This window comes from Panthera tigris, chromosome D4 (assembly GCF_018350195.1).
Source record: "Panthera tigris isolate Pti1 chromosome D4, P.tigris_Pti1_mat1.1, whole genome shotgun sequence".
Taxonomy (NCBI): Eukaryota; Metazoa; Chordata; class Mammalia; order Carnivora; family Felidae; genus Panthera; species Panthera tigris.
In genome coordinates, this window is record NC_056672.1 from 90,608,545 (window position 1) to 90,624,771 (window position 16,227).

Genomic DNA, 16,227 nt, shown 5'->3' on the forward strand with positions numbered 1-16,227 from the left:
AAGGGAGGGTTGTGGGCGCTGACAAAGGCCGGGCGGGGCCTGCCAGCTCAAGCCTGGAAAATGCAACAACACCTGCCTCCCACCTCCGGAGCCCCGTTTCCTGGGCCCCCGACGGGCCACACGGGCGCGGGAAACAGTACGACTTTTAACAGGGAGTTTGGTGCTTTGAGACGCGGGGTGGGTGAGCGGGAGTCTCAGTGGCCGGTGGAGAGGGAGAAAGAGCGGGGGGGGGGGGGGAGGGGGGAGGGGGGGGAGGGGGGAGGCCCCGCACCAGAGGGACAGGGCGGATGCTGAGGGATCGGCCTCCGTGGCAGGAGGACAGGCCTACCTGTCCAGTACAGCTGGCTTCCCCGGACCAACCTCGATTTTGTCCGCTCCCCTGCAAACACGCCTCGGATGCCTCCAGTCGTGCTAAGGCGCTTATTAAGTGCCTTCTGTATGCATCCCCAACAGCGTCAGCCGTGTGTCCCAGAGCCAGTCACCCTACCTCTCTCGGGGCTGGTGCCCAGCAAAAGCTCGCGGAGTATCGAGAAGGGGCTGCTCCTCTCAAGGGGCCCTAATGCCCCGCAGTCCCCGCCCCTGCTTCCCTCCCTGACTACCTCTCCTCACCAAACCCAAGCAGGCCGCAGGCCAGCTGGCCCCGCCGGAGAGCTCATTCAGTTTTCTGCGCTCTGTGCCTCTCTGCCTCAGGGGCCCCCAGCTGGTCCTCCCCTTGGAGAGCCCAAGCTCCTTTTCTGTTCCTCATCAGAACCCATCCTCGAGAGAGAGGATTCAACAAACTCCTCAGTGCTGAGAAGCGAGTGATAAAGCCTAACGGGTTACCTACATCAATAGGAACAAAGTCAAAGGAATGACTCCCTAATGGTAGAATGTCAAGTTGAATATGTTTTATGACATATCAGGGAACTGAGAACCTACCATGAGAGAAAGAGAAACTCTGTTGTTTTGTTTTTGTTTTTTTTTTACGCAAGAAAGGCTTTTTTATGTTCACAAGAGCTAGAGATATCATTTCTAGCAAGTTGCAAAGACATAATCTCCGAAGTGCCATTAGCGACTCAAAAACAAAACACTGGCCCCACTGAAAATATGCACGGCTCTTCCAGACGGATCAGACCCAACTCTGAGCCCAGCCCCACGGGGCTGCCCTTACCCACAAAGGTCCCGAGGCAGGGCCACCCACCCTTCTCTGACGAGGAAACTGAAGCTTACGGAAGAGAGCAATCTGCCCGGTCCGGCATCCACGAAAGGGCCAAACTGGGGGCGCCGGGGGGACTCAGTCGGTTAAACAACCGACTTCGGCTCAGGTCGCGATCTCACAGTTCATGAGTTCCAGCCCCGTGTCAGGCTCTCTGCTGTCGGCACGATGCCCAGTTTAGATCCTCTGCCCCCCTCTCTCTGCCCCTCCCCTGCTCGTTCTCTCTGATAAACTTTAAAAAATGAAGGGCTGGATTGGTTCTGCGCCCCAATTCTAGACAGAACCCAAAAGACCTGGAGGAGAGAATCCTTGAGACACAAGAGTGCTGGTTGGACCCCTTGGTCCACACCGGCGGCTGTCAGAACACCACCGACCGCCGACAACCACAGAGGATCCTGACGCTGGGTGAGGCCGACTTCTCGCGGCGCCCTGGGGTCCCTCCCCCGAGGCTCACCCCACGACCCACTCCCCTCCCAAAGGCCCCGTATCCTAACACCTCCACCTTGGGGTGACTTTGGGGGGGACACACCCCCGGCCCACAACGGCCCCGCACCTGCTGGCTGAGACTGAGCCCGTGAGACGGAGAACTTACCCAGCACCGTGACAGGGCTGGATCCCACCCGTTGGGACCCCCCCCCCTCCCCCAAGCCCGGCCCACCGCCGTTCCCAGGAGCACGGCTAGGCGCTCCTTTCCCAAACCTCCTTCCAAAGGGCGTCAGAATTTCTCATTTCCCTGCTTCACTGGCTCTATCTTCCAAAGTGATTGAGATTCTAACACCATTAAACATGATTTAATTTGCTTTTCCTAATGATATGCCCACAGTATCAGGACATCTCTCCTTTTCCACTTGAAAGACATCTCAGGGTGATTTCCACCAGTTAAATTAATAGGGAAACCATTAGAAACGTTACAGACGAATCGGTGCCTCCAGCTCAGCACCAACTACTTTTACACCGAGGAGGCGTGTGGTCCTTGCTGCGGCAGAAGGACAAAACAGGGCAGAAAGCCTGTCGCTCGTAATTGTCTTACTCCTGCATTTTCAAGTGCCTCTGTCTGTCGACTGAACCCACCTCCAGCTGCCCCGGGCTACCTCCATTACCAGGAACCATCTAGAAATCCAGGCCAGAGGGGCGCCTGCGTGGTTCAGTCGGTTAAACGTCTGACGTTGGCTCAGGTCACCATCTCATGGCTCGTGAGTTCAAGGCCCGCGTCGGGCTCCATGCTGACAGCTCAGAGCCTGGGGCCTGCTTCAGATTCTGTGTCTCCCTCTCTCTCTCGGCCCCTCCCCTGCTCATACTCTGTCTCTGTCTCTCTCTCAAAAGTAAATGAACAATGAAAATATTTTTTGATTGAAAAAAAAAAAAAAAAAAAGAAATCCAGGCCAGAGACGAGGGCCTCCAGAGTGCACCCCTCCACGGCACCTGCTGGGAGGCATTTCTGTGCATTCACTGGCTGGGGTCCTCGACGTGGGTCCCACACGTGGGTCTCACTCGAGCCTCAGATCCCCACGAGACTGGTGTCCTATCCACTCCCATTTTGTAGATGAGATGACTGAGGCCAGCGAGCTTCTGTAGCATGACCAAGCTCACCCACTGAATCGGCACAAGGCAGAACCCAAGCCTGGGCCTGTCTGACCCCCGTCCCGTCCTTGGCCCCCGGGATCCACAGCCTCCCTAAGATCTGGGGTCTGGGGTCGTGTTTCTGAATCATTTCCACTACTTAACATTCTTATCCTGCCCGTTTCCCTGACCTGCCTGTGGCCCTCATGGTTTACAGCTTCCCCGTCCATAGCGGCCGCCTCCCTGGCCTCCCCTGCTGCCACACTCCTGCGTTTCCAATGCTCCCCGACTACCTGCTGGAGGGTAAAAGCACCCCTGTGCCAGTTCCGGAACCTTCCATGGGAGGAGCACTGTGGCCACCTTCCCACGTTCTCACTACCAAGCTGCAAAGCAGGACTAATGAGAAATGGAAGCGTCTGGAAAGTTAAGCAACTGCCGGACCTCCCGGCCCGCGGAGGCCAGGCTGCAGGCACCAAGGAGCTGTTCCCCCGTGACCTGCCCCGGACGCAGCCCCAGCTGGCGGCCTCCCGGAAACCAGGCACCCAGACTCCCAGCCCAGGGCCTCCCTGTCCCCAGTGGCCAGGAGAGTGAGCTGCCCTCCCTGCCTTCCTCATCCACAGGTCAGAGAGTGTGCCCACTCGGCGAGGAAACGCGCCAGGACACCAGACTCTTCCTGAACATTCCTTCCACTTGGGAGGGAGGAAGGGCACTGAGCCATTTTTGCCACCAGCTAAAATATTTCAGTCTCAGATCAAGGAGGAATGCAAACCGGAAACAGCACAGAACTCGGAGCCAGATGCATGCAGTCTGTCTCGGGGAAGCAAAGCAAACAGTCCGCTCTTGTCATCCCCGGGCCCCGGCGCCCAAAGGGGCCCCAGCGTGACCCGCCCTCGGGCCAGGAGAAGCGCAAACATGCAGGGACCACGCCACAGGCCGGGAGCCGGGGTGCCCCCTGAGATACGCCATCAGCAGCTCCCACGGGTGAGGGAGTCTGCCGTCCGAGGCTGAGCCCGGGGCCTCATCGGGTCGTCCTGAAAGGCTGTGCTCAGCCCCCCATCGCCTGGGGCCTGGGCTCCCGGGACCAGAAGAGAAAGGCCAGTTTCTGTCTCGGACCCACAGCAGGTCACAAAGCAGGCCCGTGTCCCCGTCTGTACAAGGGCTGGGCCGGAAGACTGCTCCTTCCTCCCCGGATGCCCGCCCTCAGAACGCCCCGGCTGACCCTCCGGGACCCCATGACACCGAGGAGCCCTGGGGTGGCCTGGGGCTGGGGCTGCCGTCACCCGCCACCCTCTGAGCTCCCTCTCCTGCCTCCCCATGCCTGCCAACCTGCCACGGTGCCCGGTGCTGACCGGCTGTGCCCTCTGCACAGATAGGGGCCCTAAGCGGGGTCCTGAAGGTCACCGTCCCCACAGTCTCCAAGCACCCCGCACACCCCCAAACTGAATATACCCAACCCCTGACTTCCTGCCGCCCCCTTTCCGGCTGGCTGGAGCACATTCCGTGTGGGGCACCGCCACCACGCGTGGACCAGAAACTCTAATTGGAGATGTAACTCATAATTAGCCTTTGATTAATTAAAAACGGGAAAACTAATTACTTAATAAACGTCGTTGGCTTCACTGGCGTAATATTTGAAAACGTGCGGCCCTAAGAGGAGAGGAGGGTATTCAAAAGGGTCCTTGGGGACCAAAGCCGGGCGTGTGGACCCAGCAGATTCCCTGGAGCCCTCGGCCCTCAGACCCCAAACTCCTACGTGCGGGAGAGAGCAACCCCCGCCCCCCCAGACAACACAGCAGCAGACGACACGGGGTCCGTCCCGCTCGCAACTCTGTCCCCTGCACCTGGCCCAGCAGTGGCCACTGCTCCTTAAGTGGTTGTGGAAGGAAGGGTGGGGGGCACCGAATGTCCAGAGCCGGCTGTGTCCTGCTCCAAGGTCCCTCGCCTCTGGGTCTCAAGCCCAGACACGGCAGGACCCATCTCCTAACCGCTGCCTCCCACGGCCTCACGGACAGAATGAGGGCTGCAGCCGGGCCCCGCTCTGAGCTCACCCCTTCTTGACAGTGACACTGAGCAAGCACGGTGCCTCCGGTCTAAGGAGACCCCGGACTGGGGCGCCGTTAAGCGTCCGACTCTCGATCTCAGCTCAGGTTTGATCTCAGGCTGGTGAGTTCAAGCCCCGTGTTGGGCTCCGTGTGGCGTGTGCAGCCTGCTTAAAGAGATCAATACGTAAAACAACAGAGACCCCAGGAGTGCTCGCCTTTCCTGCCCCGACCTGCACAGAGAACGAGACCAGGATTGAAGGTGTCAATGCCCTCCGTGCAACGGCCAGCAGCCAGGGGCCAGAGTGGTGGTGCCACGAGGGCTGTGGCCGCAGCCACTTCATTCCCAGGAGGGCCCCGCGACGTCCACCGCGCTTGCAAGGCCGTGCCGAGCCCGGTACGTCCGTGTGGACGGCCCAGGCCAGGGGCGCGCCTTCCCGGGCCAGTGTGAGGGGGCTGGCCTTGACCTCACGCACCGGGCCTCCTCGCCTGTGAAATCGGCCGCATCCGTCCGTGTCCACATTCGCCCCGCATACACGCCGAGCCTCCTCGTGGCCACTGCTCACTAGCAGCTCTCCTTCAGGTGACCCCTCAGCATCCCGGCGGCCACCCTGGGGAACGGGCTCCGACTTCTCAGCCGGCCCCACCGTGTTCCCACGAGCTCCCCCCACCCCACCTGGCTCGGCGCTGAATCCGGGAGGAAGCCCGGGGCCCGAGCGCCGACAAGAAATCAACCGCCGATTATACAAGTCTCCACAGAGCCCGTCTGCCGAGATGTTCGCTCTTCTCGGAGGTTCAGCCACGAGCACCGGACGTGAGGGCACCGGACGTGAGGGCTGCTGTAATGACGTCTGCACGGAGTGGTGCACCTGGGCGCTTCCCACCTGCCGGCAGGTGGAGCGGGCAGGACGTGGCATGCACGTGTGCCTCCCCGATTCCAACCAGATGGCCAGCGGGGACAGAACGGGCCCCTGGCCCCGTCCGGGGCTGCCGAGGGGCCTGGGCTCACACCCCTTGGGGAGGGGCCTGACACCCCCAAGGGAAGGCCCAGGTAGGTGCCTGGTGGACACCTGTCCCGAGCAGGGGCGGTGCTGGCGGCGGGGGGCTTCTAAAGATGGGGATCTTGAGGCGGGTGAAGCTGGGCCTGACTGGGCAGACTCTTCCCGGACGAACCGACGATGAACGCTTCCCTCGCTGCCCTGAGGCGGGGGGCTTCTGGCCAACCCTCCATGGAGGCCCTGTCTTCAACGCCCGCCCTCCCTCAAATATACCAAGACAGTCCGCTGCAGAAATGACGATCTTTTCAAGCAAGGGCGCTGGGAAAACAGGACCTCCACGTCCACAAAGTACGGTTTGCGCACTTACTCCCACCATACCCCAAAATTAATTCGAGAGGGGATCAAAGACCTCGATGTAAGAGCTAAGGCCATAAAACATTTACAAGTAAACACAAGAGAAAAACTTCATGACACTGGATTTGGAAGTGACTCACTGGAGAGGATGCTAAACACCCAGACAACAGAAGAAAAAACAGCCACATGTGTCTTCATCGAAGCCTGTTAGGCATCGAAGGACACTGCCAGGGGAGTGAAAAGGTGACCGGTGGAAAGGGGGGAAGATCCGTGCGCCACGCACCTCGAGGGATTAGTATGCAGCATACATAAAGAACTTCTACAGCTCAATAGGATTGGATGGATTGGATTCGAAGGTGGGCAGAGGCCTTGAACAGGCATTTCTCCAAAGAAGACACAAGGATGGCCAATGAGTACAAGAAGAGGTGCTCAACGTCACCAACCGTGAGGGAAAAATGCAAATCAAATCAAAACCACAGTGGTAGGATTTCACGCCCACTGAGTGGCTGTCTCACACACACACACACACACACACAGAAAACAACAGATGTTGGCGAGGATACAGGGGAATCGGAACGCTTGTGCCCTGTTGGCGGGAACACAAAATGGTGCGGCCACTGTGACTATTAGAGCAATTCTTCCAGAAACTGAACACGGGAACCGGCAAATCCACTTCTGGGTGTTTACCCAGAAGAAATGAAAGCAGGAACCAGACAGGCATTTGCACACCTGCGTTCACAGCAGCACCACTGTCCACAACAGCCAAAGGTAGGCGTGGCCCCAACGTCCACCCACAGATGACAGAGAGACAACAGGTGGTGTATCCGTACAACAGAACGCTACTCCGCCTTTACGAAGAACTGAGTTCTTTTTAACTTATACGTATATATTTTTTTTTGAAAGCAAGAGAGAGTGCACAAGTGGGGGAGGGGCAAAGGGAAAGAGAGACAGAGAGAGAGAGAGAGAAAGAGAGAGAATCCCAAGCAGGCTCCACGCTCATAGCAGAGCCCGACAAGGGTCTCAATCCCACGACCCTAGGATCATGACCTGAGCTGAAATCCAAGAGTTGGACGCTCAACGGGCTGAGCCACCGGGGTGCCCCACAAAGAATGGAATTCTGGCAGGCGCCACAAGGATGTCCCCGGGGCCCGTGACGCTGAGCGAAAGAAGCCAGACACAAAAGGCCACATGTGACCTGATTGCAGGCACATGAAATGTCCAGAGCAGGCAAACCCACAGAGACAGGGAACCAGTGGGTGGTGGCCAGGGGCCGGGGTGCGGGACGGGAGGGGGCCGAGTTCCCTTCTGGGGTGATGAAAAGGCTCTGGAATGAGAAGGAGGTGGCGGCCACCCAACACCGCGAACGTACTGGGTTGTGCACAAAAATGGCCGAAACGATCAATAATATGTCACGTCCATTTTATCACAATACAAAATTGCTTTTAAAAAATGAAAGTCAAGGGGCACCTGGGTGGCTCAGTCGGTTGAGTGGCCGACTTCGGCTCAGGTCGTGATCTCGCAGTCCGTGAGTTCGAGCCCCACGTCGGGCTGTGTGCTGATAGCTCAGAGCCTGGAGCCTGTTTCCGATTCTGTGTCTCCCTCTTTCTCACCCTCCCCTGTTCATGCTCTGTCTCTCTCTGTCTCAAAAATAAATTAAAAAAAAAAAAAATGAAAGTCAAAAAGGATCGCCCAGGATAAATATCCACGGGCTCCGGCCCAAGCTCCCTAATCCTGGAGTCGGGGGGGGGGGGGCCTGTACCCCACACCTGCAGCACTGGGGGGGCGGGGGGTGAGGCAAAGCTCTCGGAGGGGCAGTGGTGAGGTCTCTCCCCGCCAACAAGGTCGTAGCCACACTCCCTGTGATTCAGAGGAGCCGCCCCCCACTCTCAGGCCGGATCCTACCGCTGACGCCAGCACTGCAGACCCCTCGGTGCCTTTACAAGAATCAATACCCCCTGAAAAGAGCCTCCCAGGGTGCCAAGAAAGAACACCTTGTTACAATTAATTATTTACATTTTGCTATTTTTTTCTCTTCTCTCCTTCTTACTCTCATCCAGCATTTTTTGCTGCAAACATCAAATTGTCAGGCTTCCACAGAAACAATGTCTCGGGGCACCGGGGAGAAACAATTAGCCAATTAATATTTAATTGACTGTGGACAGAGGAAAAAAGGCAGGCATGAGCCACACCACACCCAGCAGAGAAAACGCTCTCAGCCGCTTGGGTGGGGCCTGCAGGGCAGAGCAGACCCAGAGGAGAGGACGACACACACTGGCCGGCTTGCCCGACACCCAGGGGGACGACAGGGCCACCCCCGGCGACCACGCCCCAGAGGCCATCCCCGCAGGGGTCTGACCCCAGATGGGGAAACCGAGGCCCAGAGAGGCGGGCAGCCTTCTGCCCTGGTTCAGCAAGGCCTGGGCGCACCCCTCCCGAGCCCATCTCCTCCACACCCCTGCTTCTCTGCTGTCAGGTGTGACCGTTTCCACCACATACACCCACGGTCCCGAATCCCCCTCTCTCCCCAGAAATGAGTCATCGGCAAGACGGGAGTCAACAGGCACAGGGTGCTCGGAGACCTGGCCGCGTCTGGGGGCCGCCACCTGCCCGGGGCCCCGCCCAACACAAAGGCCCAGAGGACGCCGCCCCCCCCCCCCGCCCCGCTTCTGCCTCACACCCAAGACCTTCCCACGCTGGGGGGGGGGGGGGGTGGTGAGACCTGCAGGGACTCCGGGACCAACACCCAACCGCCCCCACCCCCGGCCAACGGCTCCCGTGGGAAGGGAGCAGAGGACCACGCCCACCCCAGTGCGTGTGCACGCGAGCGCCCCCCAGCGGCCGCATCTTAAAAGTAACTAGTGCGCCGTGGACTCTGTGGGACCAGAGCGCCTGGCCCACGACGTCACGGTGGCCGCAGCGTCAGCGCCTGGGCTCATCAAACGAGCGACGCAAAGGCCTGGAGAGAACACCGAGGACTGTGCAGATTGGTGAACAAACAGGAAGAGGGGACGGACAGACACGTGGCAACGCGGGGCCTGGGTGCAGAGATAAGGGGTCCGATCGATACCCCGCGGCTGCCTGCTGCCTCCCTCCCTGGCCAGACGGCACCCGGGGAACGTGTTGGTCGATGCAGGCGCTAAACAGAGAAATCAATGCTGGGGCTGGCGCAGCAGGGGCCGGACGAGGGGGCCGGACGAGGCGGGTGCTCCGGCAGGAACCACCGCTGTGCCCGGCCCACGGCCAAGGCTGCCAGCCACCTGCTCGGCGGGTTGGGGACGAGGGCTCCAGACCCAGCCCGCACAGCCGCACCCTGCCACGTCCTCCTCCACACTTCTCAGAGGTGGGCCGAGCTGCAAACCCATTTTACAGATGGGAAAACCACGGCCCCAGGGGGTGAGGCGACCAGTGCCGCCCAGGCCCCGATACCAGCCCCGGCCCTGCAGCATCACATTCCGTCTCGAGCCCCGAAAGCTGTCTCAGCGGCCCCACTTCCCCCTGGCTTCTAGAAGCACCAGTGCTGCCCAGGAAAGCAGGTAAGAGTAGGCTCACCCTGATGCAGCAGCCCCTGCCCTCCCTGCCTCCTCCCTGCCTCCTGAGAGGGCCCAAAGTGGTTTGAGAGCCACTGCAGGAGGGAGTCACCGGCACCTGCTCTGACCTTCATTCCGAAAGTCATGCGTTCACTGCCCCGCATCTTTTAAAGGGCTAACGGTCAGCTCTATCCTGGTTTAGGCCTCTCACGGCCTCTCCCCAGACAGCGCTGTGGGCCTCCACACCGGCCTCCTGGCCATCGATCTGCCCCCCCAGCCTCCACACTGGCCTCTGGCCTAGCTCCCCAACCCGTGTGCAGAATTCCACAGGGCTGACCTCGCCCTGTCCCTGCACACAGCGGCCCGGCCGGGCGGGAGGGAAGGGGCAGCGGAATGCGTAACAACCGACCTCTGCCGGCAGGACCTGAACAGAGACCTCCCGTTCCCCCATCAGGATGCGTCTTCTCTCTGGGCCTCGGCTCCCTCCCTATTTCATGAGGTCCCTGAGGGACGGCCAGAGCTCGTGGACCTAAGGAGGCCAGCACAGCAGCACGGAGCCCTGCACATGACCACTGCCACTCCTGACGGACGAGGGAAGGACAGCCCAGAGCCAGCCCTCTGCGACTCCCTGCAGCCTGGGGTTCGCCTCCTGCTGCATGACGTGGGCTGAGGAATGAGCTCACCCCGGGGGCCAGCGCGCAATAAGGAGGTGGGGCCACCACTCTGCCACCTCCAGGGACCAAAATGCCAGCAGAAAGCCACAGAAAGTGCAGTCTCACCAGGATCTTCTTTCCCAAAACTCCCAACCGGCTTCCAGGCCGGGCAACGGCGTCTCTGGAAGGCCCAGCTGATGCGGGCCACCTGTTCCCACGCTGGGCCGTGTGCATCCAACAGGGGGCACGCAGGGAGAAGGGAAGGGTCCGCCTGTGGCAGGATTTCACCAGCAAGCCCCACATTCCCCACGCCCGCCCACCAAACCTAGTCCCTTTAACGCAAGAAACACCCAGGAAGCAACCAGAAAAAGGAAAGACTTCCGGAACCAACTTTCCGGGTCCTCCAGCTCCTGCCGGAGCCTGCCGGGTGACCCAGCAGGAAAAGGGACAAAGTACTTGATCAAGTCGACTGGGGCCCGTCTCACACTTCCTCACTCAGACCTCGTATCAATGCCACACGGTGGGTCACGGCATCTGTGTTGTATGTATCCCTGTGGAAAGGAAAGCTCGAGGAGCCCAAGTAATTGCAAAGCCCAGATCCCACCCAGGCCTGGCGGACAGGAAGCCCCTCCCTCTCCTGCTGGCCGCCTCCATCGCCTCGCTCCAAAAGAATCCACATGAGAGAAGGTGCTGGAAGGAAGGCACAATGGCTTCCCCCCGGCGAGCAGGGCTCGCTCCTTGGGGGGCTGGCTGCGCCCAGGGCTCCCGCCGCCCTCGAGGGTCTCCAGGGGTTCACCTGCCCACCACCCCACCAAGGCCTCTGCTGAGGGTCTGCCCGGGTGCCCTAAGCCAGAGAGCAGAGAACCCAGCCAACGCGGTCTGTCCCAGCACGCCTCCTGGGTTAAGAAAACACCTTCTGAAGCTTCGAGGGCCCCAAAACACCAGCTCCCCTCTGCACGTGCCCTGTTCGGCCCAGTCTGCCCCAGCGGAGGCCGCAGGAGAAGCCCGAGGAACTGGGGGGCGGGCTGGGTCTGCACACGGGAAGATCGTGGGAATCAGCCCCAGCTCCGAGCAGTATCCCCGGAGAGAGGGGTTCAGCGCTTTCCTCAGCAACACGGGCCGTGCATTCAATGTGCGTGATCCTCCCTAGGGCACGATCGCGGAGGAAATCCTCCTGGTGTCGTGGCTGAGAGAGGGGCCAGGGCCTGGCAGCTCCTGGGGAAGTCCCAGGGTTTTCACCTTCTCCTTTCTTCTACCGCTGATGGCACAACAGCTAATCTGGGCTCCCCCTTGGAGGGCAAAGGCCATGCAACTTCTCTGGTACGGCGGGTGCTCCACAAATGTGCCGTAAATTAACTGCTGGGTACACGGGGGGATGGTAGACGGATGTGGGGGGGGGGGGCGGGCGAGTGGTGAGTGGCTACGATGATGGACGTGTGAACAGACGGTGGGTGGGTGAGTGGATGGGTGAATGAATGAATGAACGAATGCTTTTTCTCCTGAAGCAACGACTCCAACAATATGAAGGCTTGGGAAGCTGAGAGGTGGCTGTTTAGAAAAGGAACAACAAAACCCAGGACAGGGACAGGATCTGAACACCACAAACCTTCTTAAATAAAACAAATAAAATAAATTTTAAAAAATCTGGAAATTTCTAAAGCAGCCTGAGACTAACCGGCGTCTCCGTAAGGATCCCTTCCCCACCCGGACGCCATGAACACCAGCAGCCAGTGAGAAAGAAACCCGTCCCTCCAATCCCTGGCCCTACACCCCACCCCCCCAGTCCCAAACCCGTGCCCCGGAAGAAGAAGCTTCAGCATCCCCCTGAACCCAGGCTCCCAGAAGGTTCTGGTCGGCAGCAATCGCCCGGCTACGGAGATCAGTCCTTTTGCCCCACTGGCCTCACCCGCCCAGGAGACGACGAGTCGGTTCTGATCCTACAGAGCTCGGTGTTCAGTAGCGGGACAGACGCTGCCTCCCTGCTGGCTGGGACTCTCATCGCTCCAGGGCCAACCGCGGGGGGCCAGAGGGAGGGCAGAGCATGCGGTCACATCTTCACGGTCTGACGTCAATGGTGGCCGCCAGGCCCATCGGGAAGAGCCGTGGTGTCCTGGCTGGGCTCCTGGAGGCCAAAAGGCGAATCCAGGCCCATGGGAAATCTCAGTAGATGTCCCTGAAGAGACGCATAGAAACTTGGCTGTGTCTCTGTGCCCAGAGGGACTCTGTGCAAGAACCTTCCCAGGCCCATCTCAGAAAACAGTGAATGAGAAACCAGACCAGCTCCGTATCATCACCAGCCCGGGAGGCCCAGTCTGCCTGCTGCTGCGCCCTGCCCTGCCCTGCCCTGCCCAGCGCCACGGTCCAGGAGCGGGAGAGTCCCCGTGTGTCCGTGCACCAAGCAAAGCAGGCCGCAGGCGCTGGGGCTTTGCTGGCGATTTATTCTCCCAGGGTATCCCCCTCCCTGGACACCAGGAGAGGCCAGGGCCGCTACGGGGAGAGCACGACCCAGAGGCCCAAGCCTCCACTGGCCCCCAGCTTGGAAGTGCTGCTACCCACTCACAGGTTTCCCTCGATGAGAATCACGTGCAGGGCAGGAGACCCGTAAGGAGGACGCTTGGCCAGATGCATAGCGGGCAGAAGGGGCAGGCCAGGCTCTGCCCGGAGCCCCACGTGCGTCCCACGCTCCCACGCAGCCAACAAGAGGCCAGAGGAACGAGGGGAAGGGAGGTGAAAACAAGGGCGAGCTGCCCGGGACGGACGCCAGGTGTCGGCACTCCACAAACCCAATTGCACTTTCTGCTCAACAGACCTTACTGGGGGGGGAGGGGGGGGCATGGAGAAACTGAGCGACCCGGGCACAGCTGCTCACTGGACTCAAACACAGCCCGCGAGGGTGCAGAGTCTGTGCACTTAGCCATCCGGCCCCGTCTTCCAAAGATGCACACTTGCGTCTTTACGAGGAAAATAACAAGGGAAAAAGCAGGAGATCTGCCGCTGATCTGTGAGGCTCTAGTTCTGTCCTGGCCAGACCTGGGGGCGGGGGCTGGACAGCGACACATGCCCGCCGTTTCAGGAGCAGCTACTGACGGCTGGGTGCCACGCCGCCTGCATAGCCAGGCAAACCGAGGTCAGAGGCACCGTGTCACCGGCCCAGTGGTCGAGCCAGTAAGCAGGGTGAGATTTTCAAGCGGTCTGACTCGAGGGTCACACACAGAAAGCAGAGGCAGGATGGGGGAGCTCTGCCCGAGCCCTGCCCCTCCTGGAGCAAAGGGTCGTCAGCGCAGGGCATGAACCGAGGCCCCCCCCCTGCCCCCTGCACACAGCTCAGCGCCGGGGTCTGGGCCATCACACCACCTCCACACCACGCCTGGCTCCCCACAGCAGATGCCACGGTGTGGCGAAGCATCGCCAGTGACCGTCACAGCGCACGTGGGCGGACCGGAGGCCAGCTCGGAAGCGGCGTCCTCGCGGCCCCTCTGGGTGGACCTGGCACGTCCACCTTGGACCCAAGCCGCCTCCCCGGAACCGCCGATGAGCGCGAGGGGCGCCCCCTGGCAAACCGCGTGGCCACACGGCTGGCGAGTCGCAGGATGAGAGTTTGATCCGAATTTACGTGCGCCTGACATCACCGCATTCGGCTGTGGCAAATCAAAAGCAAAAGGGAATTGTAGCCTGGGTCATTTGCATTTTAACTATTCGCCAAGAAATGAACTTGGCCGAGGTTTATCCCGTCTTTTTCTCCATATGGTTATTTTAACTACCGGTTGTGTGCTTGAGTGTGTGTGTGTGTGTGATCCCGAGTGTGGATGCACGAGTGCGTATGAAAGCATGTGAGTGCAAAGCAGTGTCTCTGCGTGAGTGTGCACACAGGTGAAGAGCGTGGGTGTATGTCCGGGAGGCCCCTCTCCAGAGCCCAGGGCACTGCCGCTCCCCAGGAGAAAGGAGAACGGGAGAGGAGATCCAATCCACTGGAAAGCAGCCCCGCGGACTGGGAAGCCCACTTCTAGGAGAGGAAACCTGCCTGGCCCCACCCCAGCCTCGGTTGCCGCTCGGACACACGCGGCCCGGGGCACAGGGAACTGACTGAGCTGTTCAAGGGGAAACGGAAACCTCTATGAGGTGCTGATCACACAGACATGGGTTCTTGAGCCGGTCCCTGAATCTCTTTCTTAGAGGATTTCAGGACCAGGGAAGGGGTGGGTGGGGGGGAACACCATCGGGCCAGGTGGCTTATGGGAAAATCCTAGCTACTGACAGTAATCTGACACTTCATCGCGTCTCAAGGAAGGTTCCTCTGCGAACGGACTTCTCAGCGCTTGTTACTGCAAATACAAAATTCTCCCTGCGTTTCGTAAATCACGTATTCGTAGAACGTTTCCTCAAACACCAAGTCCCCGGTAATGGTCCTCGGATAGATTAAGCAATAAACATCTCCCGATACTTCCCATCAGCAGGTGGAAAGTGGCTCGCTGGGCAGTCTGGGAAGCGACTGTCTCACAGAGCCCGTGCCAGCGCAGCCGAGGGCAGAGCTCCCCGGTGCCGTCCTCTGAGAGCCCACGGGGCCGGGGGCCACCCGACTCCAGGCAGCACAGAACAAGGCCTTCCCTCAAGCCCTCGGCCTCCATCCAGCAAACGGTATCATGGTCCCGACTCCAGCCATTTAAAAGGATGTGCTTTCAGATGGCGGGTGATGTCTCTGGCCACTATGAAGGCAGCCTCACCAGGTAGCCAGCTCGCAAACGAGCTGAAACCCCCTGCCAGCCTCCGGCCTTCGTACCTGCCCAGCCCCAGGTACCTTCTCACCCGCACCCACAGGGCTTCTGCGGGACAGCTGACAAAGGGCGCTTCCGAGAACACGGGGAGACTTCTGAGCTGCTTGGCCCAGGCCTCGAGGATCACCTCCAGGAGCCCTGGGGGTTCGGGTCATCACCCCCTCCTCGCCTAACACATGCTGGGAGCCAGGCTGCTCTCCTGGCATTGAGCGTAACCGCCACGGATCTTTCCACGAGTAAACGTGCCCCTGCAGCATCTCAGGCGACCCCCGGGCGGGCTGGCGGTGACACCTGCCCGACTTCCCGTGAAGAGTGGAGATTCGGGGGAGCAAGTGTACGTCAGGTGCCCCGGCCAGGGAGGCAGGGCCAGGGCTCCGCCCCCGGCTGTGTCCTAGTCCACACCCTGCCTTCCCTCTGCCCTCCCGGATTCTGGACACCTGACCTCACCCTGGGTGTGGCGAGACCCGGAGGAGGCAGGCCTGTCCCGTCGGCCCCCCCCCCCCCCCCCCCCCCCCCCCCCCCCCGCACAGAGCCGGCGCTCGGCCACCGTGCCCGGACACTCACCTTCCCAAAGTCTCGGACGTCAAAGAGGTCGAAGGGGTCAAACAGCTCGCTGTTCCGGAGTCCGAATTTATCATGGCAGACTTTCAGGAAGGTGCGGATGTTCTTTAAACACAGGAACTAGAGGAGAGAAGACAAGAGCACTGAGCCCCCAGGGTCTGTGAGAAGAGCGTAAAGGCAGCGGCGGGTGCCCGGACGCACATTCCTGCCCTGGGGGGGGCCTCACCACCGCTGCCCCGCTGGGCCAGAGGTCACAGGCGCCCCCAGCTCACCCCGGCCACTCCTGACCCTTTGTCCCGCCCCCCCTGCCCAGGGGGACCCAGCACTGACGATCGCGGCTGCAAATGTAGTCTCGAATCAGCAACACCAGCATGTGAACACACGGGCACCTGCACACGTGCGCCCCTCACATACACACACGCGTGCATGCACATGCACACGCACACACACCGGTCTTCCCTGGCGCAGGCCCGCCCCAATTATCGTAGATGTGATGAAACCAAAGGCCGGGAGCGGTCCGTGGAAGCCGTCCGTGGCGGACCCCGGGAGTGGACACGCCAGCCGCGGT

The 16,227-nt window shown here is 60.4% G+C and overlaps 1 protein-coding gene across 6 annotated transcripts in view; it reads right to left on the minus strand.

Annotated features, from left to right (window-relative positions):
* Positions 1-16,227, minus strand: part of VAV2 (vav guanine nucleotide exchange factor 2) — a 165,608-nt gene that overhangs the window by 117,108 nt on the left and 32,273 nt on the right. For all 6 annotated transcript variants that reach the window (XR_006210454.1, XM_042964033.1, XM_042964034.1 and 3 more), the window contains exon 2: positions 15,663-15,779. Coding sequence is in view for 5 of the 6 variants with exons in the window: in XM_042964033.1 (XP_042819967.1) it covers positions 15,663-15,779 (117 nt within the window). In the remaining variant the exon portion in view is untranslated. The remainder of the gene's footprint in view (positions 1-15,662; positions 15,780-16,227) is intronic.